At 38.2% G+C, this 27949-nt stretch overlaps 3 protein-coding genes and 1 pseudogene across 3 annotated transcripts; 2 read left to right on the top strand and 2 right to left on the bottom strand.

The window, feature by feature from the left end:
- Positions 1-55: 55 nt before the first annotated feature.
- On the bottom strand, positions 56-8472 carry VPS15 (protein kinase family protein / WD-40 repeat family protein). Its single transcript, XM_008233639.2, has 11 exons — positions 7950-8472; positions 7539-7661; positions 7407-7452; positions 7149-7309; positions 5984-6063; positions 5776-5881; positions 5361-5537; positions 2061-5237; positions 1134-1378; positions 959-1058; positions 56-531 (listed from the first exon to the last, which is right to left on the bottom strand). Exons 1-11 carry the CDS (start codon positions 8220-8222, stop codon positions 355-357), a joined length of 4665 nt encoding a protein of 1554 aa, XP_008231861.2. The 5' UTR covers positions 8223-8472; the 3' UTR covers positions 56-354.
- Positions 8473-10421: 1949 nt separating this feature from the next.
- On the top strand, positions 10422-12012 carry LOC148916844 (uncharacterized). Its single transcript, XM_089052302.1, has 6 exons — positions 10422-10593; positions 10745-10825; positions 10961-11094; positions 11170-11319; positions 11404-11595; positions 11758-12012. The coding sequence occupies exons 1-6, from the start codon at positions 10422-10424 to the stop codon at positions 12010-12012; spliced, it is 984 nt and encodes a 327-aa protein (XP_088908428.1).
- Positions 12013-21112: 9100 nt separating this feature from the next.
- LOC148916843 (DNA repair protein XRCC3 homolog pseudogene) lies at positions 21113-21997 on the top strand (annotated as a pseudogene).
- Positions 21998-22707: 710 nt separating this feature from the next.
- On the bottom strand, positions 22708-23472 carry LOC148916842 (uncharacterized). Its single transcript, XM_089052300.1, has one exon. It carries the CDS (start codon positions 23470-23472, stop codon positions 22708-22710), a length of 765 nt encoding a protein of 254 aa, XP_088908426.1.
- Between the last annotated feature and the right edge of the window lie 4477 nt (positions 23473-27949).

Raw genomic sequence — 27949 nt, 5'->3', positions numbered from 1 at the left:
ATATCCAAACCCGCATCCTTCCAAAACACGAGACCAAGTAACAATGCAGCCAAACTTTGAATGTGGAATCACAAATTCACAAGTATGCCAAAATTTACACAACTTTTTAATATGCATTTCAACTCGAAACATCAATGAAACACATCACTAATTTGACTTCCTATCTATTCCTACATGTATACAAACTCCTAAATCAAGCAGGGTATGACTCAAACATATATACGACTGGTTAGGAATAGTTAAATGGGAGTCTAAGCTTATACATTCAGTCTAAGCTTTTCATAAATATATAATGTACAACTTCACTAGCATTGTGCTATGTATGTACAACAGAAAAAGGTATGATTATGTCAATTACTTCCAAACCTTGATTGCCCCATCTCTACCACTCGATATTAAGTGTCTCTGGTTTAACTTAACTGAGGCCAATGATAGAATAGAATCACGGTGGCAGCCAGCAGAATCAGTGGCAGCAGCCGCAAGTACTGCCTTGGCTGTGAGCTTTGACGTTAGAGGTCGTCTCTTTGTCTCCTATGTTTTTCACCCAAAAAAAAAAAAAAAAAAAAAAGAATCATAAAAATCTACATAACAAAATTACAATGGTAATAATAACTTTCTACAGCTTAGCAACTGATCTGGTGTCCTACTTGTTAAAACACGACATTAAGACCAAGAACATAATAGAACAATGAAGGGGAGACCTATGACGAATTGTTTGAGCAACTTATAATGCAAAACTAATGAAAACAAGCACATTCTATCACCCGATTTCCCAATGATTCTTTGAAACTACCAAGTCATTTAACTTTGGTTTTTGGAGGGAAAAATAAGTAGAACAAAAGCTTCCCCTCTCAAAACATAATTTCTGCATGCACAAACTATAGATCAACCTCACCAAACTCTGCCAGGACCTAAATTCATAGAACCCTGAAATAATACTACAATCGATAAATTATACCTGCACAACTTGCACACCAAAACTAGATCTTGTTGCATAGAAATCATCATTTCCAACTCCCTTCAAGTTTGGCCCACAGATGGAGTAACTTCGATCAGGACTGCAATATACGGCCAATTAAACCACTACACAACCTTCACTACATCAAGAAAATAATAATGAAATTGCAACAAACCTGTAATGATCCCATCGACGTATTTTCAAGTCGGTTCCTCCAGTTAACAAATCACCCCCAGGTAAGGGCAGCAATGAACGGATGCCAGGAAGACGAGGAGGGGGTTCATTTAGTTCATCAACTCTGTAGTGGGGATTGACATTCCGTCTCAGATCTGGTTTAGAATTTTTACTTGATGATCTAGCCAAGGCCCAAGGCACTTCAGATGTTTCAGCATCACTTTCATAACTTGCCACTCTCAACACCTGAAAAAAAGAAGATTGAATAATTATAGGTATGAACTGGGAGATAAAGTTGAATATCACAACATTTGAACTAATGTAGGTAGATAAGGGCAAAAAAAGGAACTTACGTACATTGAGAAAATAAAAATAACAATAAGCATCTGAAAAGTTTGATAAGCTTTGGCTACATCACAGATATACCAGAGACCGCCCCGGGGCCGAGAGGCACCTGATAGTTTTGTCCGTGCAATTTAATTTTTTTTTTCTTAATCAAAACTTAAGCACCTCCTGTTTTTCCATTTTCATAGGTGGTTTATGAGTTGGAAAGCATAAGTCTGAACCATAAGAGATTAATATACTAGTATTCAGCTAGTCTGAAGAAAAGAAGTTGAAAATTTTGGTAAATTGCAGCACAAAACCAGCAAACCTTCCAATTTCAACCTAAAAGAAAATTCATGGATGACACCACATTCTGCCTGTTGACTCAATTAATAATTTATCAAATCCGTTCTGCCACTATAAAATAGGATCTGATCATTACTTCCAGTTTTCTTCATTACTTTGAAAAAGAGCACAAGCAGGGGGCTGTAAGCTATGCATACGATTGTATCAACTTATCCAGTGCCATCCATATCTAATTTCTACAGAAGCTTACAGAAGATGATTTCTAGGTAAAAGTTGAAAGGAGATCATTTCTATGTACCTGGTGGCAGCTTCCATTTTCAGCATTCCAAAGAGAAACTTCATTACAACCTGCAGCAACATAAACAAGGGGTCTTGCAGCAGCAGAGGCAGAAGTATTTGGAGGAGGAAGAAAAAGACACATCTTCTCAATAGGGCAAACAGCAGAATACTGCCATGAGTTCACAGGAATAAGGAACCTCATATCCCAAAGAGTAAGCACACCCCTTGAAGATCCGGACACAAACCAATTTTCACAAGGTCCTGTTACCAGTGAAGAAACATAGCCCTCTTCAGGAGTTGCTCTCAATGTCCAAGAATTGGTATTCATTCTTGTATCCCAAAGATGGATCCCACAATTTTGGGTGCTGTACATAACCATCTGATTTGTACAGTTATCAGCAGAGAAATTCAAAAGGCTGAGTATGGCACCTTCCTTAACATCCTTCTTCTTGATATCAGCAACACCCGAATACTTTTCAACAACATTACCAAGACCTCTGGAGATGTAATCAACAGAAAACATATGTATCATGCCATCACATGCTCCAACTACAACTTGAGCAGAGCCCCGGAGCATTGCAGTGCACAGTGCACGGCTTCCCTCAAGGTGATAAGTTAACCTCGACCGAAATGATATGTCCTTTTCCAACTTTCTAGAATCCCACACCTTGACAGTGGAATCATCAGATGCACTTACAAAAAAACTATGATCAGTTGAAATGGCTATGTCATTGACAGCAGACCGATGTTCTTGCAGATGTGCAACCAGCACCCCACGGGGCCTCCAACCAGAATCTGGAATTGATGAATTTCGTGCAGAAGAGGGCAATCCAGTTATATCACTTGGAGGTGATGCATCTTCCGCAGCTATAGAACTTCCTTTTGAAGTTCCAGATAATCCCATATCTTGAAGCTTGCTACTAGCAAAGGCAGTTTGATCATTATCCCTACCATCTGGCTCATGCACGACTCTATAAAACTGTTTGGAACCACTACTCATGTTGAATGATCCCGACACAAGCTTAGGTGCTGGAACAGAACTAGCCAAACTAAATGATTTATTTACTGGATCCATCCAAGGCATGGATGATGCACCAAGTCCTACAGAATTCACTTGAGATGGAGAATCAGATGCTGCAGGAGGAACTCCCACTGCTCGCCTGTCCATGCTAAAGGAGTATAAAGGTATGCCTACTGATGATTTATCGCACATGAAGCTATTCACACCACTTCCCTGTGGCCACATAAAGCCTGAAAATTGCAACTTTTCAGAGGACAAAGGATCATGAATGTCAACTGTACTAGAAGCACGTGTAAAGCTTCCCATACTTCTCAACTTAGCCTCACCATCTTCACATTCAGTTAGCTCTCCTTGTTGCAATGCCTTTCCAGTAAGTTTTTGATTCTCGGGACTTTGTTGCTTATCGGGCCAGTTCCTCGTTGAACTCAATTCCTCAACCCCTTTTGGAAGTAAATCCACACTTTCCCATTGTTTAGATTGAGGCCAGGAGTTGTACCATATCTTTCTCTGTCTTTCCAACATGTCTGAACTCCTTGCATTTTCTAGAACTTGGTAAAAAACCTGTCTTGAGACTGGAGGTTTTAAACATGCAAGGAGAGCCTTTTCAGAAGCTAGAGATGCTGGCTGCCTGCGAAGTAGGGGCCGAATAACAGGGGCAAGAAAAACATAGGAATCTACGGCACCTAAGCAGTCACTGCTGGCCGCAATAAAAGTGACAGCTGACCTTCTTACCCATTGACTAGGATAACATAACAATGGAAAGGCACGCTCAATCATTTCAAGAAGTATCCTCTTTCGCAAGAAACCACTTTTGCACAAAATGGCCAAACAGTCCAATGCATTGACAATGACAGCCTCTGTAACATCACTTACTGCCTGCTCAATATAAGGTAAAAGATATTCTTCCACACTTCTTTGACCCACAAAGAAGCATACATAAACAATTTGCCCATAGAATACTGCTCTAAGCTGCTCATCGCGATCATTCAGAAAAGCGGGGAGAATGGGTAACAAAAAGTCATTACTCTGTCTCTGGCCAAAGAAGCAGCATAGGTTGCTAATGTCCTGAAGGAGTGCCCTCCTGATATTTGGAGTTTGCTTTGGACCCATTACAAGTTCTTGAATGACCTCAGCTATGGACTTCCTCAACATTGCAAGCTGTGCATCGCTGTTTACCCTCTGAAGTTGACCAGATGTCTCACTAGATGATGCCAGTGGCTTTTTGGCAGAACTTAATTCATCAAGTACCCCAGCCTCACTCAAGCTTATTGAGTGAATCAAGAAACCATAAGCAGTTAGTGCCAGTTTAGCTATATTACTGGCATAACATATCCTCACACTTTCCTCTGGATCATCAGGAAGCATAGAAAGCATTGGCAGAATATACTCTGGAAAAATTTTTGCATCACTGGGAGGAAAATCTCGGACTAAAGGGAGAATGTCACACAACGTCTCCAAGGCAGCACAACGCACAATTGCAGCTGGATCTGAAAGCATTGCAACAACATATGGAATTACACGTTGCAAACGATCTTCGTCATCAATATACAAGGCAGACGATTTGAGCAACAGTATAGCCCTCCTCCTTAAATGAGGCAATTTTACATTGCGTATGCAGGAACAGAGCAAAGAGGTAATCAGAACCATCCCCTCACATCTCATACTGTCTTCTGGCAACGGCAGAAAAGGCATGCCAAAGGTATCTGATTGGCTGTCATACTTGGACATCAATGAATTCAAATCATTTAGTGTAATCTTTTTCATAAATGGATGATCATTTCTCCTAAATGCATTGGAGATAGACTGAAGTAATTCACCAGGAGACTGCATCCCATAGTTTCCGAGATTTTGGGAAAATGTAGAATCAGGATTATCGTCTAACACTGGCTTGGAAACAGAATAATGATTACTTTGTTTAACATCCCTGAGAAGGGTATTGATATCACCAAGAAGTTCAAATTGATCACATTTTAAGCCTTTACCTATCTCTTCTCTCTTTCTAATCGAGCCCTTTGCAAAATTCTTGTTCTGCATTGTAATGACCTCCTGAGAAGTTTTATCACTAATGGCATTGGCATTTGAAGGAGTTCCAAGTCCAGTTCCAGTGTCCTCAGTTGACCTATTGCTCATCATTTGTTTAAGTATCTCATGGAAAACACTCTGGCAAAGTGCAACCTACATACAATAATTACGGAGTTGTGAATACTTTAATGTGCACTAAGTAAGTGGAAAATCTTTAATATTCTTCTTTTTTTCACACCAAAAAAAAAAAAAAAAAAAGGAACAACATTTTTTAACCCTCATATCTGAATGAAGTGGATTCCAGAAACAATGAAAATTATGCAGAAACGGAGAGAAGTAACTTGGAAACACAATGGTGGTATACTCTTGCAGGTAGCTATCAGCAGAGAGTCGCAACTCTGGTTCCAACTGAATCATATGAAGTATCATCTTGCGAATCCCAGAATCTGGTATCTGCATTCAGAGTGCATAAATGAAGAAAGTAAAGAATACACATCAGTAAGGAGAGATTTGAGCAAAAGACGCAACAAAAGAAAATAGGGTTGTCAAAAAATAAAGTTCAAGAGGCAACATGGTAAAGAGTAATTCAATACTTTATGGAAAGAGATGTGATAAGAACTCGAACAGAATTGTATACTTAGTAAGAGGAAGATGGCTTGCGGGGGGAGAGAGAGAGAGAGAGAGAGAGAACCTTTTCAAGAAGTTGGGTAGGATCATATTGCCCTCTACGATAAGCAAGAAGTTGAGAGAGTTCAAATAGTGGCTGACCCTCAAGGAAAAGCTCAGCAATTACACACCTAAATCAGTGTCATGGATATGTAGTCTCTCAAGCAAAAATAATAATCAAGATGGTACTGGAATTTCAATGGGGTCAAAATGCTAATGCGACAAAAGCTCACCCTACAGCAAAGATGTCCATAGATGGCCTCAATGGTGCATCTTGTGCAACCTGCATCTCACCTCCATGCTCATAAAATCTCTGGAAATTGAAGCCATTTGAATACAATTAATAATATAACCGTGTCACAAGAGGTAAGTCTATATGGTCACTGGTTAGTGTTAGAAACATTAAGATCCCTCTCAACGTTAGTGGTGAAACTTCTGACCTGACTCCTAAAAGATGCAGCAAAAAATTCTTCAACAAATTTTAATGCATAAGAAGATGTTATAGAAGGCCAAGTGTGTTAAATAGATTGTAGTCTAGAATACTGCTAAGTCATATTACTATAACAATCCTGATCTCTTGGACTACAGGGGTCCAAGAGATTTGTGGTCACTCACCGTTAGATGTAAATTCAACGGTTCACTCACTCTTGCACTCCTTTTAAGAAACTTTTTTGAACCATTGGATTAATATCCTACGGTGGGTGACCACAATCTCTTGGACTCCTGTGGTCCAAGAGATCGGGACTGATTACTATAATATGTAATACATTGTAGTTTGTAGAACTGCTCAAATTTCAGTTCCAGGATCGCAGACACGGTATCAATTTCACAAAACCACTCCAATCAACCTTGATACTATGACTACAATCTATCTATAAACCTTTTATGAAATGCTCATATATATATATAGAGCTTTCATTTAGGGATCCCTCAAATACGCTTATTTGAGGGACATCCTTGTAGGGCTCTGCATTGCATTTCACTAATCCAAACCGTCTATATTTTAGATAATCATTCAAAGATCATCTCTACAAAAAAAATCACTTCAATCTGATATCATTTGACCAATCAATTGAGTTATTGAAATTTTAGTACTTTTTTGAAGCGCCATGTTCATTGATTTTGTAGGACACAATTGGATCTCGAAAAGGTTTCCGATTTGTCTAATTTTTTGCAAGGATGATCTATGAATGTAGACTTACAAAAATAGACGATTTGGATCGTTGAAAAAAAATTGGTAGGGGACCCCTAAAGGGTGTCCCTTCTTTGAGGGGTCCATCAATAGAAGGGGAATACATATATACATATATGCTACAACTTACGCAAATGGACAAAATTATGCACCTCCTTGATAAAGAAATGCAAGAAAAGTGAAGAAGAAAGATACAAAAAGCATACCTCAGGAGCAAGATAACAAAGCCTTCTTCCTCCAGTGTCAAAGAAAAACGAGAAATCAGAAGGGTCGTCGTATGGTATGTAAGTGGGTTTGAAAGATGCAAAGTCAGCAAGGTAGAGCCAATTCCAAGAAGTCACCAACACATTCTCACACTTAATATCACCTAAAGATGACATAAATAAAACGAACAGAAAACCAACCCCATTAATATGACATTGAAAAAAGGGCACTGGTGAAGTTCCTCAACTAACTGAACTCACCATGACATATGCCTTTGTCGTGGCATTGCTTCAGAGCAAGAAGTAACTGCACAGCAAGCACACGAACATAAAATTGTAAGAGGAACCATAGATGTAAAAGATGGGAGAGGAGAGAGAGAGAGAGAGAGAGACCTGAAAAGCCAACCATTTCTTCTCGATGAGACTGAGAAAAGGTCGTGTGCTTAATCGGTCATGCAGATTATTGAAGAAGTATTGCCTTACAAGGTAAGCGGCTTTATCTGTCTCTTGCCAAAACTGCAAAGAGGAAACAGCAGGGAGGCCATATAACTAAATCAAGCAATGCCAACTCTAAATAATTGCTTAAAATAAAATGAACCCAATAAAATTAGAACTCTTAGAGTTAGAAACATCAAATTTTCTCAGCTCCCAAACAGAATCCAACAGTTTCAGCAAAAATTATGTTCCTTAATCATAACACATAACTCTATGAACTCGTTAAACACATGTAATTTCACGAAAACCAATTTTCCATTTGAGTTTCTAAACGCCCAAACAAAAGTGGAAGAAGAAATTGAAAAGAACCTGGAAGGGCCAAACGTGAGGGTGATCAAGAGCACGGAAGGTCTCCTTGATGTGGAAGAGCCTGCGCTCGTACTCACGGAGATCGATGGAGTCGCCGCGCTTGAAGTAGACCTTGACGAGGACCAAACCCTCGTCGTGCTTGCACTCAATGGACTTGAAGAAGCGGCCTCGGCCTAGAACCTCCTTCAGGACGAGATTATAGGAGGACGGCAGGTCGTGCAGGTAGTATTCCGACGCCGAGACTTGAGTCGTTCGAGCGATCTTGTTGCCCATGGCTTTTGCCTCTGGCTCTGAATTTCCCAATTGATTTTCTCAGCCATTCATTTTGTTTTGTATAATTTATTAGAGCTCAAGCTGCAGAAGTAAATAAATAAATAAATAATAGAGGTTAGGGAGGGCTGGTAGGGAAGTGGAGGATTTTTGCAAGTTTTGGGGGTGGGGAAGAAGAAGGGGTGAAAACAGAAGAAAAGGAACCAAGTAGAATTGAAATTGAAAAGCAGAAGAGGGCTCGGGTGGGTTTTACTGGAGTGAAATCATCGCGAGGGCCGGATTTAAAATAAATGCAAAACACTTTGGGCCTGTTTGGTATCTAACCTTTTAAACCTTTCGACCCCAAAATAAAACCTTTTTAAACTAAAAAACAGAATTTGAGTCCAAAATAAAGAATATCTATTTGGTAGCTCTATTTTTAAAAACTCAAACTCAAACTCAAGAACAATTAAAAAACACTCCAATGAATAAAAACAAAAAATATCTGTTTTTTCAGTTTTTTTCTAACAACCCACAAGTTCTCACATTTTTAAGATTTGAAAATAGTTTTTAAGTTGCATACCAAACAAGTTTTTGAATCTTAAAAATAGATTTAAGAACTCCTTGTTTTTTTAAAAAATCAAAATTTTTGAGTTCCCTATTTGAATAGGATACCAAACGCCCCCTTAATTTTTGGGAAATAGCTTTATATGCCACCTTTTTTATTATTTAAATTTTAACTGAAAATACCATCTCTCCCCAAATTTTTTGCAACTATCACCTATAAATATATATTTATTGTCCACTTATTGCACACATATCACTTGTGCTGAAATTTTGTTTTCTCTCTATCGCGCCTCTCACTCTCTCTGTCGCTCAGCTCTCTCTGTCTCCGTCACTCAGGTCTCACTCTCTCTTCAGTCAGGTCTCACTCTCTCTTCTCTGTTTCACCATCGAGGGAAGCTCTTGGTCTCTCTTGCGTAGCTCTCTCTCTCTCTCTCTGACGTAGTGGTCTTCCTCTTCCATCGTTCACCTGCAAAGGGTACTGTTCATCGTCAATTTGAATTGGTTTAGGGGTTTCTTTGAAGTTGGTTTATGGTGTATGGGTTTCTATGAAATTGGTTTAGTGTTTAGGATAGGGTTTAAGGGTTTGTCTGAAATTGGTTAAGGGGTTTCTCTGAAATTGGTTTAGGGTTTAGGGGTTTATCTGAAATTGTCAGATTATGATGATTCCTTGTTTGAAACAATGAAGGAGTTTGCTATTTGTTCTTTGTTTGAAACTGTTGTTGTTTTGTTGTTGTTATTGATGTTGTATTGCTAGTTTATTATGGTTTTATTCCCGTTCCATTGTAGTTTTAATGGTTTTGGCGATTTATGCAATTGGATTATGTGTTTGTTTGTTGTTTTGTTTCATCCAAAGAAGGGAAATTGTAGGTATTCATTTATAGTCTCTACATTAGTCACATGAATCTTTATAGTTTGTTTTGCAGTTGCAGTATCTTTTGTTGGAAATTTAATATTAACTCATATTTATTTTCCTATTTGAATGAAAATTAATAGAGTTCATTGGATGATGGTGTCGTTTGTCAATTTTTAGGAAGAGGTATCAAAGCACTTGTTTATTCAATGGATGCATTAGTTGGTTTTTTATATTGGGACATACACTTTTGAAAGGGGTTCTTTAGTATCTATAAATACAGTAGTGTTCCTGTAATTAAAATAAGGGAATTGATTCAGTCAATGTTTATCTATTTGAATATAGAGAGGGTTTCCTACATAATCTAGTTCAAAGAATCCTTGTGTAGGGCATAATTCGTCTTAAGGTTAGAGTGTCCAACACTTGCCTTGACTTAATTATTCAAGTTCTTCTAATCCATATTATGTGATTTTTGATTGTGTATGTTTGTAAGCATGAGTTAATTTTGAAGCATGAATTGAATGATTATTTCTAAATTTGTTTGTGATATGTGGGGAAGGATTGATGCAGTTGGGGTAGTTCTTTTAGCCTTTGCTCTGAAACCGTGTATGAAGTTCATCCTTGGGGCATGAAATCACTTTGACAATTGGGTGGTGTTTGGTTTGTGGATGGAATATAATCCAGATTTAGTAAAATGGAATGTATATAAGAGTGGAGTGTGGAGAGAGTTTGAGAGTAGATAAGAAATTGAAATTGGGTATAAAAAAAAATATGCAATTGGTATTATTTCACATTTCGGGGGAAATATGGGTTCTAAAGTAAAGTTAATGATTGCTGAGGATGAAAAGTTCCAAGGAAAGGCGTTCTCCCTTTCCCATACAAAGACCGCGATCAGCACAATTAATGAGAAATTGAGTCTGCAACAGTTAATTAGGTTCGAAGACAGTTGTTTTGGTCATCTATTACTCATTGAGGACCGTAAGTGGACTTCACAAAATTTCCACAGCTTGTTGTCGAGTAAGGCTGATCCCAAGACAGTTTCCTTTCATTCCGATTGCAACTAATGAGAACTGCTCATTGAAAAAGAAGTGCTTTTGCAATGATAAAACTGTCACCCTTTTGAAACTAGAAAAAGCCTTCATCGACTGCGTTGATGAGGAGGATGTATTGAAGCTTGGATTTCTATATTTTTCCGTTTTTGTGCTGTTGGGTAATGAAAAACATGTCAACATTGACATGCAGTATTTGAAATTGGCGGAAGACCTTGAAGAGTTTCTGAAGTATTCATAGGGTGATGTTTCATATGCGTAGACAAATGCCTCACTTTTGAGGGCACTTTGTGCAGATTGCCAGCGAGTAAAAGTGCCCCAAAAAGATACAAAAACAAAAACAAAAAAAAAATCTAAAAACAAAGTAAAGACAACGGCAAGTGGTAGACCAAGAGAGTACCACATCAAAGGTTTTGGGTTTGCACTTCTGGTGAGCAAATTTCCATTAATGTATAAGTTCAATTTCATTTGTTTACAGTGATTGACATTTTATTCTACTGTTTAGATTTGGGCTTTTGAGATGTTTCCAACGTTGGCTACACTGCATTTTGTTGTGCACGAAGAGAATGGCCACGTCCCTCATATACTACAGTGGAGAAGCAATATATCGGCTCGTTTTCACAAGCTAATGAGCCAAGTATTTGAAAATTGTGAGGTTAGTTATGTTTGTAATGATAATGTTATGCATATGAAAATATACTAAGTTTACTAATATGTATTTTGTATGTGTAAATTGCAGGTTGATGTGGAACTTCTCCGCCTAAGTGTAATTGACAAGCAACAACCCTATTGGACTTGGGGTGATAGTGTTGACAACAGTGAAGAAATTGTGGAATTGTTTGCCGATGAGGCCGAAGAAAAAACCAGCACTTCTGTTGAACAAAAAGATGATGAATTTGACGAAGCTGCTACCCTTCCGTCATTTTCTAAGGTAAACATGACCCTTTTGCAATATATACGTCATAATAAACTTAATGGCGCTGCTATATAATCAGTATATAGTCAATATATAGACAATACAATAGCAAAACAGTAGCTGTATTTGGGTTATATTTTGTAAGTATTGTAACAGTTGCATTATAACTTAATGCAGGGTAAAGTGTCGTCCACTGAGTTACGCACTTTGAAGCGTGACTTTCAAACCGCAAAGGATGAATTGGCAAAACTACCCAGTTCAAATCGAGCGCTTCGAAAGAAAGTGCACGACTTGGAAGAAATGTTACGGAATGAGTCATTGAAACATGAGAAGAAGTGTGAAAAAAATAAAAAGTGTGTGGAGGATTTCAACAAGACCCTCGCTTCAATCGAACATTATTTTAAGCTGGAGATAGAGCAGTTGAAAAAATGAAATGGTGGGTTGAATGAACGTGGGGAAGGACATGAGGAAGTCGGTAGTCCTCATATGAATGAAGGAGGCGACAATGACATGTCGCCCTTACATGAATACATTACTCCGACTACAAAATCGGCAGAAATGGAAGCACAAGTCCCCAGTGATGGAGCTGAAGCTTGCTCTACCATGGAAGTCCAAAAGCCAGAAACGGGCGCTTTAGTTCCTCACATACAAGTGCAGCCAGAAGCTGAGCAGCTAAAATCTGAGAAGCTTCCAATTTTGGAAGATGTGGATTGGTGTAGAGTAATCTATAAAAAATTGTTATCTTTGTTAGAGGATTGGAAAAACAACGACATTATGCCATCGGGAGGTCAGATGAATCCTCCCATCATACCCAATGTTATTGTGGCTGGTGATGATGAAGGTAGTGCCATTGTTGAAAAAAAGGACGTAGAAGGTAATGAGTACAGAAAAAAGCGACCGACCCAGAGATTGTTGAGTCCATTTACCGAACCTTCGAGGAAGAAGAGGACGATGACTGCTTCGAATGCGGAAGCAACCCTGCCATGTTTTGATCCAACTAAACTCCTACCCATTAAAGATGTCAAGGCAGTAATAGAGTTTTGCACTGCCTGGAAAAACGATATAAGGTTAGGATTTTTTACCTTGGAAATCCAATATTCATGTTATTGTAGTGTGTAGTGATATACCAATAAGAAAATGTAGCTACCTTTAATATACATGTTTGTATTTGTCATATTTTACAATGTGCCAATTATTAAATGATTACAAAATTCATCGTTGGAAGTTTGCCTATTATAGTGCGGAGGTGCAGCTGGAATCATGTTCAATGGGCCCAGAGTTTTTTTACAAACTTATAGATGATACCGAATGGATTAGCTCAAGGGTAAGAATTTGAACTCTACTTTATTAGGATAATTCAATTGTTTTCTCACCTTTGTTTTTTGTACATTTGTATGAAATTTTGGTCATCTTATTTACTTCAACTTCCAGCACCTTGACATGGCAACATTTCTCATCCGGAAAAGGCAACTATGTCATCCTTTGGTATTTGAAACTGACTGGACAACTGCAAATTATTGTTTGCAGGTAAACATGTGAACATGTTGCATCCATTGCTTCAAATGCATTGGTTCGTCATTATGTAATATGCCTTAATTTCAATGTTTGCAGCAATTTCTAGAGTTGGTCAAAGCGCTTGCAAAGAAACAAGGATTGAAGAAAGTAGATGCTTCAAACACCGTTGACCTTCCACCTAGCTACCTAAAGAAGATACATCACTTTGTGCACGATACATGGCAACATGGGTATGGGCAAGCTTGAACCAAAGTCCGGAAGGTGTATTTTCCAAATAATCTTCAAGGGTCCCATTGGGTGGCAATTGAAATTGACTTCGTGAGGCATACTACGACTGTGTATGACTCCTATATTGCTTTTACCTCAACTTCTAAGCTGGTCAAATATCTGCACCCTATTAGCGATACTCTGGCATGGGTGTTGTACGATATGCACTTTTATAACACTTTTGAGGTTGAAAAGGTTAAGCAAAAGGGGATGAAGATGTCCACGTTTATGCCATTCACAATTTGCAGCATTTGAGATGTGCCACAACAACGTGATGGGTAAGCTATGTGAATTTAGTGCAGTTTATCGATATTGTACATACTGCAGTTCTAATTTATGAACTTATTGCCCCGACAGTACTTCTAGCGGAATCATGACAGTCAAATTCATCAAGCATCTCAGTGTTGGCATTTCGTTGGATAAAGTTGACCCATCGAAGATCACATATTACCAACTCAAGCTTGCGATAGAGGCTTTAAGGGGGGAGGTGTATATATGAGGTAAATGTGATAATGTCTGTGAATTGAGTTTAGTCTTCACTTATCACTTGGGAATTCACTATGCTCCTTAATTATGTCAGGAAATCCTTTATATGAAGATGTAGACATCGAAGCTCTGCTGGAGGTGCTTTATATTGTGATCCATCCATTTTGATAGAGCTATTTGGTTTAGTTATTCTCTGTAGCAAGGTGAAATCATTTACAGGGTCTTCGGCCATGTTGTACATGGTGAAATGTAATATTGTATAGTCGGTGGCGGTGGCTAATTGCCTTACATGGCACATAAACTGTTTCCATTTTGTAGACATGGCAGATAAAATATAGTCCATTTGGAGTAGGAATATGCATCAATTATAATTTTGTCAAACCAAATTGGGTAGTACGTCTAATCAATACCACTAGGGATGTATTTGTCATTCGGTTTTGAAATTGGGGTTTCATTTTCGAGTTGCCTTCGTGGTTAGCATACTTATTCTTTACATTGTGAAGTTGAACTATTTCGTACAGCTCGATATATAAACATACTTGCTCTTTATGAAGGTACAACAGTTTACTTGTTTGAAAGACATGTTCATTTCCACTAAATTGTGCTCATTTTTGTATCCATTTTTGACATTTGGTCCATGTAGATTTCTTCATTTTTCTGTGCTCAATCCAACCATATACAGAACACAAATTTGCATAATCGGTTGAAAAGTTAAAGGTCAAAAAATGGATAGATGTCAAAACTGAAAAACAAAGGAAGTGCATAATTTGTTTATGCCTAAAACTCTAATAAACTGGTCCTACTTTGGTGATACAGTGGCGATACAATGGCAATAAAAAGGTGCTAGAAATTGCTGTTTGTGCTTATTTTGGGTTTGTTGTTTTGTTTCATTTCATTTACTTATCGTTACTCATTACTAGTTAATAATTGGATGACTAAGAGATTAATTTGTGTTAATTATTAATACAACAATTACATATATGAATATTAAGACGAACAACATGTAACAACTCGGTCCTTAATTAGTATTTAATTATTAATTTATTCCAATAAAAGACCATTATACCCTTAGAATATTTTATTAGTTTAAAAGTTGACTTTTTGACCGGGAAGGAATTTGGAGATTTCAGTTATACCGTTGCGTAGAGCGCGACGAAACGAGTCCGTAGACACGTAGTTGACTCGAATCGGAGTTGTAACGAAGGAGTTACGATCAAAAGAAGTTCAGTGGCATAACCGTACATATTTTAAAGTTGAGTTCTTAAAAACCCAGATTTCTCCTATGTCGGCAGCTCGACCACCTGACTTCCAAAGGTGATATCTCTCAACCCCGACCACCAAATCGAGTAAGACCAGTGCCAAACGAACCACCTCACTCCCCTCTTTCAGTCTCAGCCCATCCCAGCCTCGATCCGCAATCGTGGTCGCGGAAACCACCACGAAACAGGCGGTTTGGACAGTTTTGATGGAATTTCACGGAGCTCATTCAGACACCTCCGGCCACCAAATCGAACGAGTGAGGTATAGTTTTCTAGCTATTTTCCATGCTCTAGCTGCTGGTTGGGTAGGATTTCAGGAATTCCAAGCGTAAATACTTCGATTGTTAAGTTAGGTTTCAGCTGGTTTTGAGGGTGCGATTCCGGCCACTTCTGGCTAGTTTTTGGGGTAAGTCCAAGAACAAAAGTGGCTCCAAATAGGGTGTTACACCTAGGGTAGAAACCTTGAGCCGTGATTCGGAATTTTTTCGACGAAGCGTTATCGCTTTTGGCACAACTCGTTGTCGGCCCGTGTGGCGGCGGTGGGCTGCAGGGTGGGGACCATAGTCAGCCTACAATAATCTCCTAGTCCCCACGAGCGCGTAGAATTTCACGGATCTTAATTCGGATAATGGTTGAACCCCGAACGGATCTCGTCTAGTGTGTGATTTCCGAATTTTCGGTAGAAGTCGCATTTGAATTTCATTTAATTTCAGTTAAAAGGAAAATTAGTCTTTTTCTCAAAGAAGAGCAGTGTCGGACACTCATAGGAAAAGGATTTTAGCTAATTATCAGATTAAGGGCAACAGAGTTTTAAGTTTATCGAAATTCAGTTAATTAGCAGATCTTTTCAGAGTTTTATATTTCCTTAAGCTAGCTCAGGTATTCAGATATAAATGTGTGGCCCTCAGATGTTATTGATTGCCCTATAGATACAGTTTTTGAGAGGCAAATGGTGAGTACAGTTCTAAAAGAGCAGACTTGAGAACCTGAGTAGCAGATGTGGGCCTAGTACCCTCACTTTTTCAAGTGATAGGTATGTAAATTTCGAGGACGAAATTTTTATAAGGGGGTAGATTGTAACAACCCGATCCTTGATTAGTATTTAATTATGAATTTATTCCAGTAAAAGACCATTATACTCTTAGAATATTTTATTAGTTTAAAAGTTGACTTTTTGACCGGGGAGGAATTTGGGGATTCAATTATACCGATGCGTAGAGCGTGACGAAATAAGTCCGTAGACACGTAGTGGACTCGAATCGGAGTTGTAACGAACGAGTTACGATCGAAAGAAGTTCAGTGGCATAACCGTAAATATTTCGAAGTTGAGTTCTTAAAAACCCAGATTTCTCCTATGTCGGCAGCTCGACCAGCTGACTTCCAAAGGTGATATCTCTCAGCCCCGACCACCAAATCGAGCAGGACCAGTCTCAAACGAACCACCTCACTCCCCTCTTTCAGTCTCAACCCATCACAGCCTCGATCCGCCATCGTGGTCGCCGGAAACCGCCACGAAACAGGGCGGTTTGGACAATTTTTTATGGAATTTCACAGAGCTCGTTCGAACACCTCCGGCCACCAAATCGGACGAGTGAGGTATGGTTTTCTGGCTATTTTCCATGCTCTAGTTGCTGGTTGGGTAGGATTTCAGGAATTTCAAGCGTAAATACTTCGATTGTTAAGTTAGGTTTCAGTCAGTTTTGAGGGTGCGATTCCGGGCACTTCGGGCCATTTTTTGGGGTAAGTCGAAGAACAAAAGTGGCTCCAAATAGGGTGTTACACCTAGGGTAGGAACCTTGAGCCGTGATTCGGAGTTTTTTTGACGAAGCGTTATCGCTTTAGACACCACTCGCCGGCGTGGGCAGCAGTGGGGACTACAGTCATCCTACAATAATCTCCTAGTCCCCATGAGCGCGTAGGATTTTGCGGATCTTAATTCGGATAACTTTTGAACCCCGAACGGATCTCGCCTAGTGTGTGATTTGGTTCGGCAGGTTTGAACCGTTGGATCGTAGTCATGTTCAGGTATGTTGATCTAGGTGATTCCAGGATCGTATAGCATTTGAAGGATCGTAAAACGGAGTCCCAGATATTCCAGGAATGTCAGCCCTAGAGCGAGTTTTGCAAGTACACAAACCATTGCGATCGGAATAGAGGAAAGAACTATGTGTGGCTTGATCCTCAAGAAGGGCGAGGCACCTATAGTCATCAAAGCGCAGCCACGAGTTAGGGCATCAGGTTTTGTGTTATTGTTTTCAGGGCATTTTGGTCATTCACGACCCACAACCACCAGGTGTCAGTTTAAATAGGATTCGACCCAGATTTCAAAGTGGAATTTGGGTCAGGTCGTTTGGCAACATATCATATCACCAAACATAATCATACCACCAAATATAATCATGCTTTTCTTCAACCCATCACCAAGCATTTGCATATTTATTCATACCATCCTTTTTTTATAAGTAATTTTTTCAAAGTTATGATTTTTTAAAATTATTTCTTTCAACGTCTTACGGTGTAATTATGATGCAGTTAAGTGCCTCTTTTTGAAGGGCATGTTGTTTCTTTCTCATTTTCTTCTTTTCGAATTAAGTAGGCCCTAAATCCTAAACCCATTGACAAGCCCTAGTCAATATACATGCAATAGAATTGCAGTATTAGGCCAATATACGTATAATATGATAGCAATATTATAGCAATATACTTGCAATAGGGTAGCAATAGTATCTCAACATACATGCAATAGGGTGGCAATATGTATACAATATATGTACAATGTACTAGCAACATTAATCAATACACAAACAATAGGATAGCAATATTAAGCCAATCTACATACAATACACAGACATCCATTTCAGACTACATTTTATACATGCAAAATAAATCGCCACTGAATTCTAACAATACTATCATGCGAAGGGAAAACAAAGTCAACACTTTCACATCGCATCACCCAGCACCACATGAACTGAATCAGCACTCACCCTTACCCAGTTGCACAAAACCTGGCAAATGCAAATTTTTAGAGGTCCATCAAAAGATCCATGTGTTTGGCTTTCATCCTCGCTGCATGCACGAGGCTATGATGAGCCATTCCCTCTCCACCCATATTCAACACCTGCCATACACTAGCTACATCAATTTCACTCCAATTGTAGTCTGGTGAGATGACCGAAGCATAATCTCGAAACATCTCGAAGCCGTTGATACTTTCAACCATTTCATGGTTATATTCTTCAGATTTTGTGAATTGTTGGACAACATATTTGTTTGTCTCTTCCAATTTTAATTTGAGGGACTCTAACTCTTTGCTTCAACTTATTGCTTTTAGAGTTTGCTTCACTTCTCCAGCATATGCTTTGTTCAACTTGTTGGCCAAGTTTCCTATAACTTGGCCATGAATATCACATTTGCTCTCCCACCAATCTGTTGCCTTAGACAAATTTTGGAGGTTGAGCTTCACAGTAGAGATTTTGTCAAGCGGATCATTACTCTCAGCCTCACTTCCAGATCATGTGGGAACGTGGTTTGGAGTCAGAGGTAAAGATGGGAACGGCACATGCCACAGCTTGGTCTCCTGTAACGACATGGTCGCTTGAGGGCATACATCCGACATCTTTAAGTATTGTTGGGGACAATACACATGCATCTGCAAAAAAAAATTTCAAAGGTACATTCAGTTTCCAGTTGTGCCTATTGAAAACTTGTAAACAACAATATGGTCAGCTTTACTGGAGAATGTTTGCCTTTGAGTAAGTTAAGAATAATTACCTTTCCCAAACCTAACGTTAAGAAGCTGCCTATTGCTTGAGTTATATGTAGGTTATGTATAGGAACTTGTCAAATTTGTATTGTGTTGAAAGAGTTAGTTGCATGTCTATATATGACGAAATTGGGTATGTAGTTGGTGCATTAAATTGATTGGAGTGCAATGTACCCCATTTACTCATTGGCTGTAATTTAGAGCATTAGAGCACTACAATTGGATTACAAACACGAAAAAACCAAACCTTATTGGGAAATTGGAAATTGTGGATTTTAGGCCAAAATTGGACAATGTAACTAAGCAATTTTTGGAAATTTGAAAAAAATACAAAACAAAATTGCAAAATTGAAAAAATCGGCAAATTACCTTATTGGGAAATTGCCAATTTCTGAATTTACTAAAATGACACAAAGATTGAAAATGACAAAATCTGAAGAATAACAAAAATACGGAAACGTTATATGGCCAAAAAACACATACAAAGCACTGCAAATAAAATTGGAAATTTGGGAACATACCCAATTTGCCACAAAGGAAATTGGCACATATGAAAAAGGATATTAGGCAAATACGAAATAGGAAAATTGGAAAATTGGAAAATTGGAAACCAATTGAAATGGAAAAAATGGGAAATAGGATTATTGCCGTATTGGACAAATTGAATAAGTTGGTACATTTGCCAAATGAGGCAAATTCTTTAAATACAAGTATTGGGAAATTTCAAATTACAAATACAGGAAAATATGAAAATTTGGGAACATATGAAAATTCCCACATAGAAATTGGAACATAGAAAAAGTAAATTAGGAAAACACGAAATAAGAAATTAAGAAAATAGGAAAATAGGAAAATTAGAAATTTGGGAAATTGGAAAATTGAAAAATTGGATTTAGTTGGTCAATTAGGAAAATTAGGCAAATTCTTTAAATTATAAAATGGGAAAATGACCAAATTTGGAAATTCCAAAATACAAATATCGGAAAATTGTCATACAGCCAATTGGGTAATTAGTCCCGCCCAATAACTCCCACCAAAAACTCCTGCCAACTTCCACTGCCAATTACTCCCCCCAATCCCTCCCTCCAATTACTCAATCAGTTACTCCAGCTCAACTCATTAATACCTGCTTATATTAAACTTCAACATAGCACCTTCCCTACTGATTTCACTCACATTGCATTAAGTCCCACTTTTCTCTAATTAAGTCCTACGCCAGCCCACAATAAATATCCACTGATTTCACTCACAACACTTTCAATTACTAAAGGAAGGAAGAGTGAAACACCAGCCAAGGCAGCCAATTCACTGACTGCAGACTTGGTCCATGGCCTGCAGCAATGTCGAGGCAATACCGTGTTTTGAAAAAATCTCCATGCATACATAGTTTAGAAAATTTTGGAGGGCTAAGCTAGGTGGGATGTCATAAAGAAGCACACAATTCGCTCTCGTTATCATGCACGCATGCATCTCTTACATATAAAGGGTATGAAAGCAAAAATTGAAATTGCCCCTGCCCCTACAGTTTTGGTATTCAAGGAATCTGACAAAATGGCCCGGTTGAAGCAACAACAAGTGGAAATTGGATTCGAACTATTTCGCAAGTTTGCAAAAATAGTGGATCCAGAAGGAAACTGGGACAACATCACTGTGGGTGGGGTCATGAATTTCATGGGTCATGGTCACCGCAATTCAAGAGTATGCAACTCTGAATGTGTCAACCGCAGGAAAGTTGTGACACTTTAATATGACTTTGGACATGGTAAAATGTAGTGAAAACAACCTATAAAATGGAACTATATGAGGTGGCCTTTTTTTGTATTATGTAACTATGGGGTGGCCTGTTTTTGTATTATGTAAGTTTTGAAATTGGATTTGATGGAATTATCATGCCTTTGTTTGTATTTGTGCGTATACAATTTGCTTTATCCGTGTCTAGTTCAAACAATTATAGAGGCAATAAATCCACAATACACATGCGTATAATGGCAATATGATATGAATAAGAGCACAATAGAGTTATAATACGATCCTATTGCAGTAGGTACTGCATCAAACTTTGTGTTTTTTTTAATTATTTGGTCCAAAACAAAATAAAAAAATATAAAAAATTGCAAAATTGATGAAGTATACATCCCGTAAAAGACATATGGTCTACATTACACACCTTCAATGTGGACTCTATATATACAATTCATGCCTTGCACCACCATCACATCCCCCCCTAAATTACAGAAACATGACACCACAAAACCTCATGCTCCTTCCTATTTGAACCCCTAAATTATCCATTGGATGCCCAATACTAGATGGCTGCTTGGGTAGTGGGATACTCTGCAACTCCATAACAGAATTCGTAGGGAAGACCGGTTCCGGGAAGACGCAACTTTGTCTCCAACTAACAGTAAGAGCTCAGCTCCCACCCTCACATGGCAGACTAGGGAGCTCCTCCCTCTACATATTCACAGAATTTAGCTTCTCATTTCTTCAATTGCAACAACTAGCCAACCTTTATCATGCATCATACCCCAACTTAATAGGGTTGGAGCCATTGGAAGACATATATGTTCCTGGTGTTCATGATGCTCAACAACTCATCCATGTCCTTCGAGACATACAAGCATTTATTGCCATTGATCACACCTAGTTACCTGTGAAACTCATTGTCATTGATTCCATTGCTGCATTGTTCCGATCACAGTATGAGACAATACTGGAAAATTTGAAACAACAGTTTGAAATGTTTTTCAAGATATTTGGAACATTGAAGGCTATAGCAAATAAGTTTGGGGTGACGGTGCTTGTCACCAACCAAGTGGTGGATTTTATTAGGCCACATGATGGAGTGAATGGAGTGAGGTTGGGAAACTTGAAGTGCTTGCACACATTGGGCAGACGGGTGAGTCCAGCTTTGGGACTAGCTTGGGCACATTGCATAAATTCAAGGGTGTTTTTGGCAAGACCTGAGCAATCTGTTGGGGTTACCAGTCGTAATGCTCCTTCAGCAACTATATCTAGTTAAACACATAGGACATTTCACCTTGTATTTGCCCCACATTTGCCCCATGCATCAGTTGAATTTGTTATAAAAAAAGAAGAAGTTGTAGTCAAAGTATCACGGTAACTGTGTAATAATGGCATTCTAAGAACTTTAATGTTGTGGATCCATTTGGAATTACATTCTAGGCCCTTTAATTTCGTACTCACAGTTTAAATTGCAATAGCAATACTAGTACAATAAAAGTGCAATATAATGACAATCTGAAGGCAATAAAATTACAATACGATAACGATACTGTGAATATAAATAAGGAACACACCATGTTGTATAGCAATGCAACCCAAATTATGCAAATTTAATAGAATTCACATTCAACATAACACCAAACCCACCACAAATAAAATTAAATTTGACATTACCTAACAAAGCAACACAAATCATATTGTCTAAGATACATTACGTAGTGGAATGTGGAACTACACCTTGAGCACTTTCTTGTAATGGTGCCCTCTCCTTGCGAGGGAATTCTTAGCTTCTTCCGGCTGCTTGGCATGACCTTTGCCACGGGAGACAAAGACAACTCGACTTCGAACATCTTCAGGAATAACTCACATTTTGTGAGGTTGTACCGGGTAGATGCTATCCGAATAAGCATCCAACCATGTATTTCGAGTGTAATATCGAGAAGCCTTGGAGTATACATTTAGTTTCAAGAAGCGGCAAGCTGCAACTTCATGCTTGCAAGGTAGCTGCTCAAGCTGAAACTTTCTACAACTACAACTATTGTTCGCCAAATCTATGAGGCCATCCATATCACAGTCCAAAACATTAAACTATATGTTATTTAGTTTAACGACATTTATCCTTGCAGCATCATCCAACCTATTCCTCAACTTCTTCTCGCAAAAATTGGGGCACAATGTTGTTGTGCAATTCAAAGCCAACTCATGATGTTCGGTGAACCATTTCACAAGGAGATTAATAATTTCCCATATCAAATCAATCATTGGCAGCATCCTTGCAAACTTAAGGACTGAGTTTATTGACTCCGCAATATTTGTTGTCATTACATTATAGCGGTGTCCATCCATATGAGCCCTAGAACACTTATATAACCCTACCTGTTCAAGATATTGAGCAACATGTTCTTTTCTCTTGATCTTGTGAAAATGACAATCAAATTCAGCAATTGAATAAGATTTCGCAGCCTGCTCAAAGTACATCAGTATTGGATCATGGTTTTTCAACTTGCAAGTGTGTTTCATGTTCCCCTTCATATGATAAAAGCATATGCCATGTTGCGTTGTTGGGAAAACTTTGTTCCACACATTCTCTATGCTAACATTGCGATCATAAATGATAACAAGATTGGGACACTCACCCATGGCTTCATGAAGTTTAGTGAAAAACCAATGCCATGATGCATCCGTCTCCAAATCCCCGATCCCAAAGGCAAGAAGATATATATTTCGATTACCATTGAATGCATTTGCTACAAACATAACACCCTTGTACTTAGATTTTAAATTAGTGGCATCCACAACTATCACTAGGCTCATGGAAGAACGAAACCCTTTAATACATGCGCCAACTGCCATAAATAAATACACAAAGTGATTGTTCTCATCAGTTTATATGTGTGTCTTTGTGCCGGGATTCATACGCTCCAATTCATAGCAATAGGATGGAAGGATATAATAAGCCTCCTCGACTGATCCTCCAATGGACAATAGAGCTAACTCCCTTGCTTTCCAAGCTTTCGAATAATGGATCATCAAACCAAAGTTGTGTTTCACATCTCTCATTATGTCACTTGGTGTGTATATTGTCCAAGAATCCTTCAACTTCCTTTTAAATGAAGTGGCTACAAGTGCTGCGGTTGCTTGACGATGGTTGTCATTTACGAACCTCAAATCACATTCATGAAGTTGTATTCTCCAATTCTAGATGCTCGGACCCGCCATGGGCATGGACGTTGACAACAAACCACAAGCAACTTCTTAGTGCAAGAGAATTGCACCTTAAATTCAAAGTGGCCTCTCAATGCCGTCAATTGTAACTCGGTCAATAACACTCCCTTACTAGAGAAAATTTGCCCAACTTGAATTTTCGGATTCCAATCACTTCGCGAATACCCTGTGTCTAAATATGCTTCTCCATCATTTACATCGGCCACATTGTATTGGTTCTATTCACCCATTTAACTCAAATAATGTTCACGAGTGTGTTCAGATTCTCCTCCTAAATGCATTATTGGCAATTGGGTAGATGTGTCCAAGCAGCCAGAAATAGGAAGGGCAGAGTACACTGACACTTCAATTCTTTCAGTACTATTATCACCACCATGCATCTCCTCCACCTTGCTAAAATCAATCATGTCCATAAAATCTGTCCCAACATCACCTCCCACATCAGCGACATTTGTATTATTCCGAGCTACTTCATTGCTTTCAACAATGGCAACTGAAGAACGACCTATCCGACTACTATTTGTCGTGATATGCATACTATCAACTACATCATTTGTCGGTCCTTTAACTTCTATACTCACGAGTAAGAGAGCTAGTTTTGAAGGTGTGACCTCACAATTGTACTTCATAAAAAATTTGACATCATCATCGTCCTCAATCGTTATGTGCTTTCACTCATTCGAGGCCACCAAAACTGAGAACTTTAAGCAAACATTGTTTTCCCTGCTGTTTATATTACCAATCTGATGCACACGATCCAACAGTTCAACAAATGTGATAGTTTGTTGAACTATTAAGCCTGTTGAGTCACCCCCTTCGTATTTGCACATCTTCTTTGAGGTTACCCATTTTCCATTGTAGCAAACCAGAATAACAATTGTCTCCATTTCTGACCATGACAAAACAATATTTCATTAACACAATACAACCACAATAACTAGGCAATACAATGGCAATATAATAACAATATAACAGCAATACCACAACAAAATAACAAGAACACAATAGCAATACAACACTAACACAACAGTGAACAAGGATTCATCACAATCACACTATACAAATCTACTACATCAAATGAAAAATCCCAAGTTTCAAGATTCACATATCCAGAGCAATCTAAATGCAATTGGTAAAAACCCAAATGGATGAGTATGAAGATTCAAAAAACCTAACCAAAAGAAATTAAAGCCAAAACCAATTTAATAGAAACCCAAGCAATCAAAATAAAACCAATTTCACATAATCCCAAAGATATTAAGACAATAGCCATCAATACTACCTATTGATTCTACCAATTGTTGGTCGACCAATTCTATCGATCTGTTAGTTATATTTATAATTTTTTTTCTCTTTTGATCTTCGTTTTTTATCGTTTTTGTTGATTCATATAGTGATTGTTTTTCCTTTTTATTTTATTTTATTTTTTATATATAATGGTTTTGGGTTGTGTTTGATTTATGGTTTTCGTTGTTCAAGTAATTTCTCTTTTGTTAATTCATGTTGTTTTCATTTTGATTGATTCATATATTGACATATGTGTTTTCTTCTCCAATTTTTCTGTTTTTTCTTCCTTTTCTTCTTTATTTTTTTAAATCGTGTTTTCTTCGATATTTTGCAGGTGTTCGTTCGTTGCTTTGGATAGAGCAGTTTAGTTGGTGTTTTGTGTTCTGTTAAGCAAGAGGTGAGTTTCTAGGTTGAAATTCCAATTAATTTTTTTAAGTCATCAATTGACAATTGGTTGGTGTTAATTTGTTGTTGTAATGATAGGTTTAGATGTTTACAATATCTGAGTATGTTGGTGAATCCTTTGAGTGTTTTGACAATTAGGCTTTCTACCTCTCTCTCTTCTTTTTTGTTTTTTTTTTTCCTTTTTTGACTATCACATCGTTTAGTTTGTAGAGTTTTTGTATAGGTAAAGAAAGCCTTTGGATTTTGATATGTACAATTTTTTTGTTGTTTTTACTTTGAATTTTGTCATTAGTTTGTTTTCAATTGAGGGTCCATGTACATTAGCTATTGTTTTGTTTACAAAGGTTAGAACTAAAGAATCACTTTATAATATTTCAATTGATCTGCTACTTTTATTGGATTCCAGGGTTTTTTTTTCCTTCTTATTTAACTTTCATATCATATTAGCACATCCACCACACAGACACATCTTTCGTGCTCTATTTTTCATTTGTCTTGCTTCTAAAAAGTTTATTATTAAATTTTCTTGAGCATGGTTTTCTTTTGTTTATTGTAAAATAAAACAGAAGAAGAAAAAAATAGAGAAACTTTGGTATATTGAATGATAGAATTGTTAACCACATAGAGAGCCAACACACAAACCGACATTTGGTGGTGGAAAAGGGAAATTCCAAATGCAATACCTGCAAATCTTGAGACTTGTTATTAATATTAGTTTTATTTATTTATTATTTATTGTTTTTATGTTCATATGTTGTTATACTAATTTTGTGTTGTATATATATATATATATATATTTGGTGATTTCATATTAGAGATGTTAAAAACTGTCTCAATAGCCTTTTGATGTGGTTTGCTACCAATATATGAACATGTATAAGATAAAGAGAGAGAGAGACCAACCTAAGGATGTTGATGACTGCTGGAGAGAGAAAAACAGAGGAGAATAGTATTTGTTTGAAGGTATTTTCCATTGAAATTATGATTTAGATATGTGGCACGATTGAAATTATGGTTTAGAGTCTCCTCTGAAAAAAGGGTCAGCCCAACAACACCACATGTAGAAGCACAGCTTAAAACTCAAACGTTCAACAAACACAAGACAAGTTTACACAATAAAAATAAGTAATCTGAATGGCCACAAGTCTCACAACAATTCAGGGCTATATCAGAGCATTTCTAGTCAAGTTAAGTTTACAACTGTTAGGGTCTTTTTCGTCCGAAGGCTTATCCGGGTTTTGTTGATTCTTGGATCGCCGTAGAGTAATGAATGAAGACTTCGTTACCCCTTTGTCTGAGTTAGCGAGAACTAGGCCCAAAAAATCTCGAGGGAGTACTTTGTTCTTCTTCCAGCGGCTGCGTGTTTTGTGTTGATGTTTTCGGCAGCTCGACGAAGAGTTGAAGATGACTTGCTGATGTTGATATAAGATTATATGGGCTTGGCATGAGAGCTTGGAGTGTGGGATCTAAAGACCCACAAGTTTAGCAAATGAGAATGCATGTGCTTGGCTTGGTGTTGGATATATTTGAGTTTGGTGTTGATAATTTGTTGTGTGTGGCTATAGCTATGGGGATTTAAGAGTTTCAAGAGAATGAGGATTGAAGGAAAAACTTGAGGTTTGAAGGCTATGATGTTTAAAGCTTAGAAGGAATGAAAAGCTTGGAGTTATGCTTGGTGAGGCTTTATGGAGAAGATGATGGATTTCAAGGGTGAGAAAGTAGAAAACATGGTTGTGATGGCTGAGGAATGACTATGAAGGCTACTGGAATACTTGCAATAGCTAAGGAAAGGTGAGTTCTCATGGTTGCTAAGAAGCTTGTAGCAACCAAGAGGGGTTGATGGCTGCTGGGATGCTTGCAGCAGCCGAGTGAGGAGTGTTGGCTGAAGAAAAATTGGTGCCTTTTGCTTGAGCCATGAATGTCAATTTATAGAGGGTGAGTGTTTTCCTTTATTTCCAATAGGTAAAGGGAGGTGCTGGAACCAACCTATTTCCAGTGGTTAAAAGAGAGCACTGGGGCATACTATTTTCCAGCATGTAAATCTAAGTACCATAAACTGATTATTTCCTATGGGTAAAGGGAAGCACTGGAAACTGCTTGTTTCCAGTGGGTAATAGGAAGTGCTCGAAAAAGCTTGTTTCCAATGGGTAAAGCTAGGTATTTGGAAAATAACTATTTCCTATGGATAAAAGGAAGTGCTTGAAAAATATCTCATTTGCTCACCCACATTGGAGAACTCCAAGTAATGGGCTTGGACTTTGGTGCTCCCAAGTAGATAGCCCAAAGTCTCCATTATCTGAGAGCTTTCGTGGGCCTTGTGGACCTCCGCAACCTTCCACACCACAATCCCTCATGCAAGCCCCGTAAACCACATGACTTGGGTTCATGTGAGCTTGATAGTTGATCGACATGG

Source organism: Prunus mume, linkage group LG5, assembly GCF_029339155.1.
Source record: "Prunus mume cultivar Tortuosa linkage group LG5, ASM2933915v1, whole genome shotgun sequence".
Lineage (NCBI taxonomy): Eukaryota > Viridiplantae > Streptophyta > Magnoliopsida > Rosales > Rosaceae > Prunus > Prunus mume.
Note: the sequence above shows the minus strand (reverse complement) of the source record. Positions and strands in the feature narration are given on the sequence as shown.

Bases quoted from the DNA above. Each gene is read 5' to 3' on its own strand.
- VPS15 (XM_008233639.2), bottom strand. From the start codon at position 8,222: ATGGGCAACAAGATCGCTCGAACGACTCAAGTCTCGGCGTCGGAATAC. The intron at 5,238-5,360 runs GTTAAAAAATGT...TATTGTATGTAG, and splicing joins CACTTCATTCAGATATGAGG to GTTGCACTTTGCCAGAGTGT. The intron at 1,059-1,133 runs GTTTGTTGCAAT...CGTATATTGCAG, and splicing joins CGTCGATGGGATCATTACAG to TCCTGATCGAAGTTACTCCA.
- LOC148916844 (XM_089052302.1), top strand. From the start codon at position 10,422: ATGGGTTCTAAAGTAAAGTTAATGATTGCTGAGGATGAAAAGTTCCAA. The intron at 11,095-11,169 runs GTGAGCAAATTT...TCTACTGTTTAG, and splicing joins GTTTTGGGTTTGCACTTCTG to ATTTGGGCTTTTGAGATGTT. The intron at 11,320-11,403 runs GTTAGTTATGTT...TGTAAATTGCAG, and splicing joins AAGTATTTGAAAATTGTGAG to GTTGATGTGGAACTTCTCCG.
- LOC148916842 (XM_089052300.1), bottom strand. From the start codon at position 23,472: ATGGCAGTTGGCGCATGTATTAAAGGGTTTCGTTCTTCCATGAGCCTA.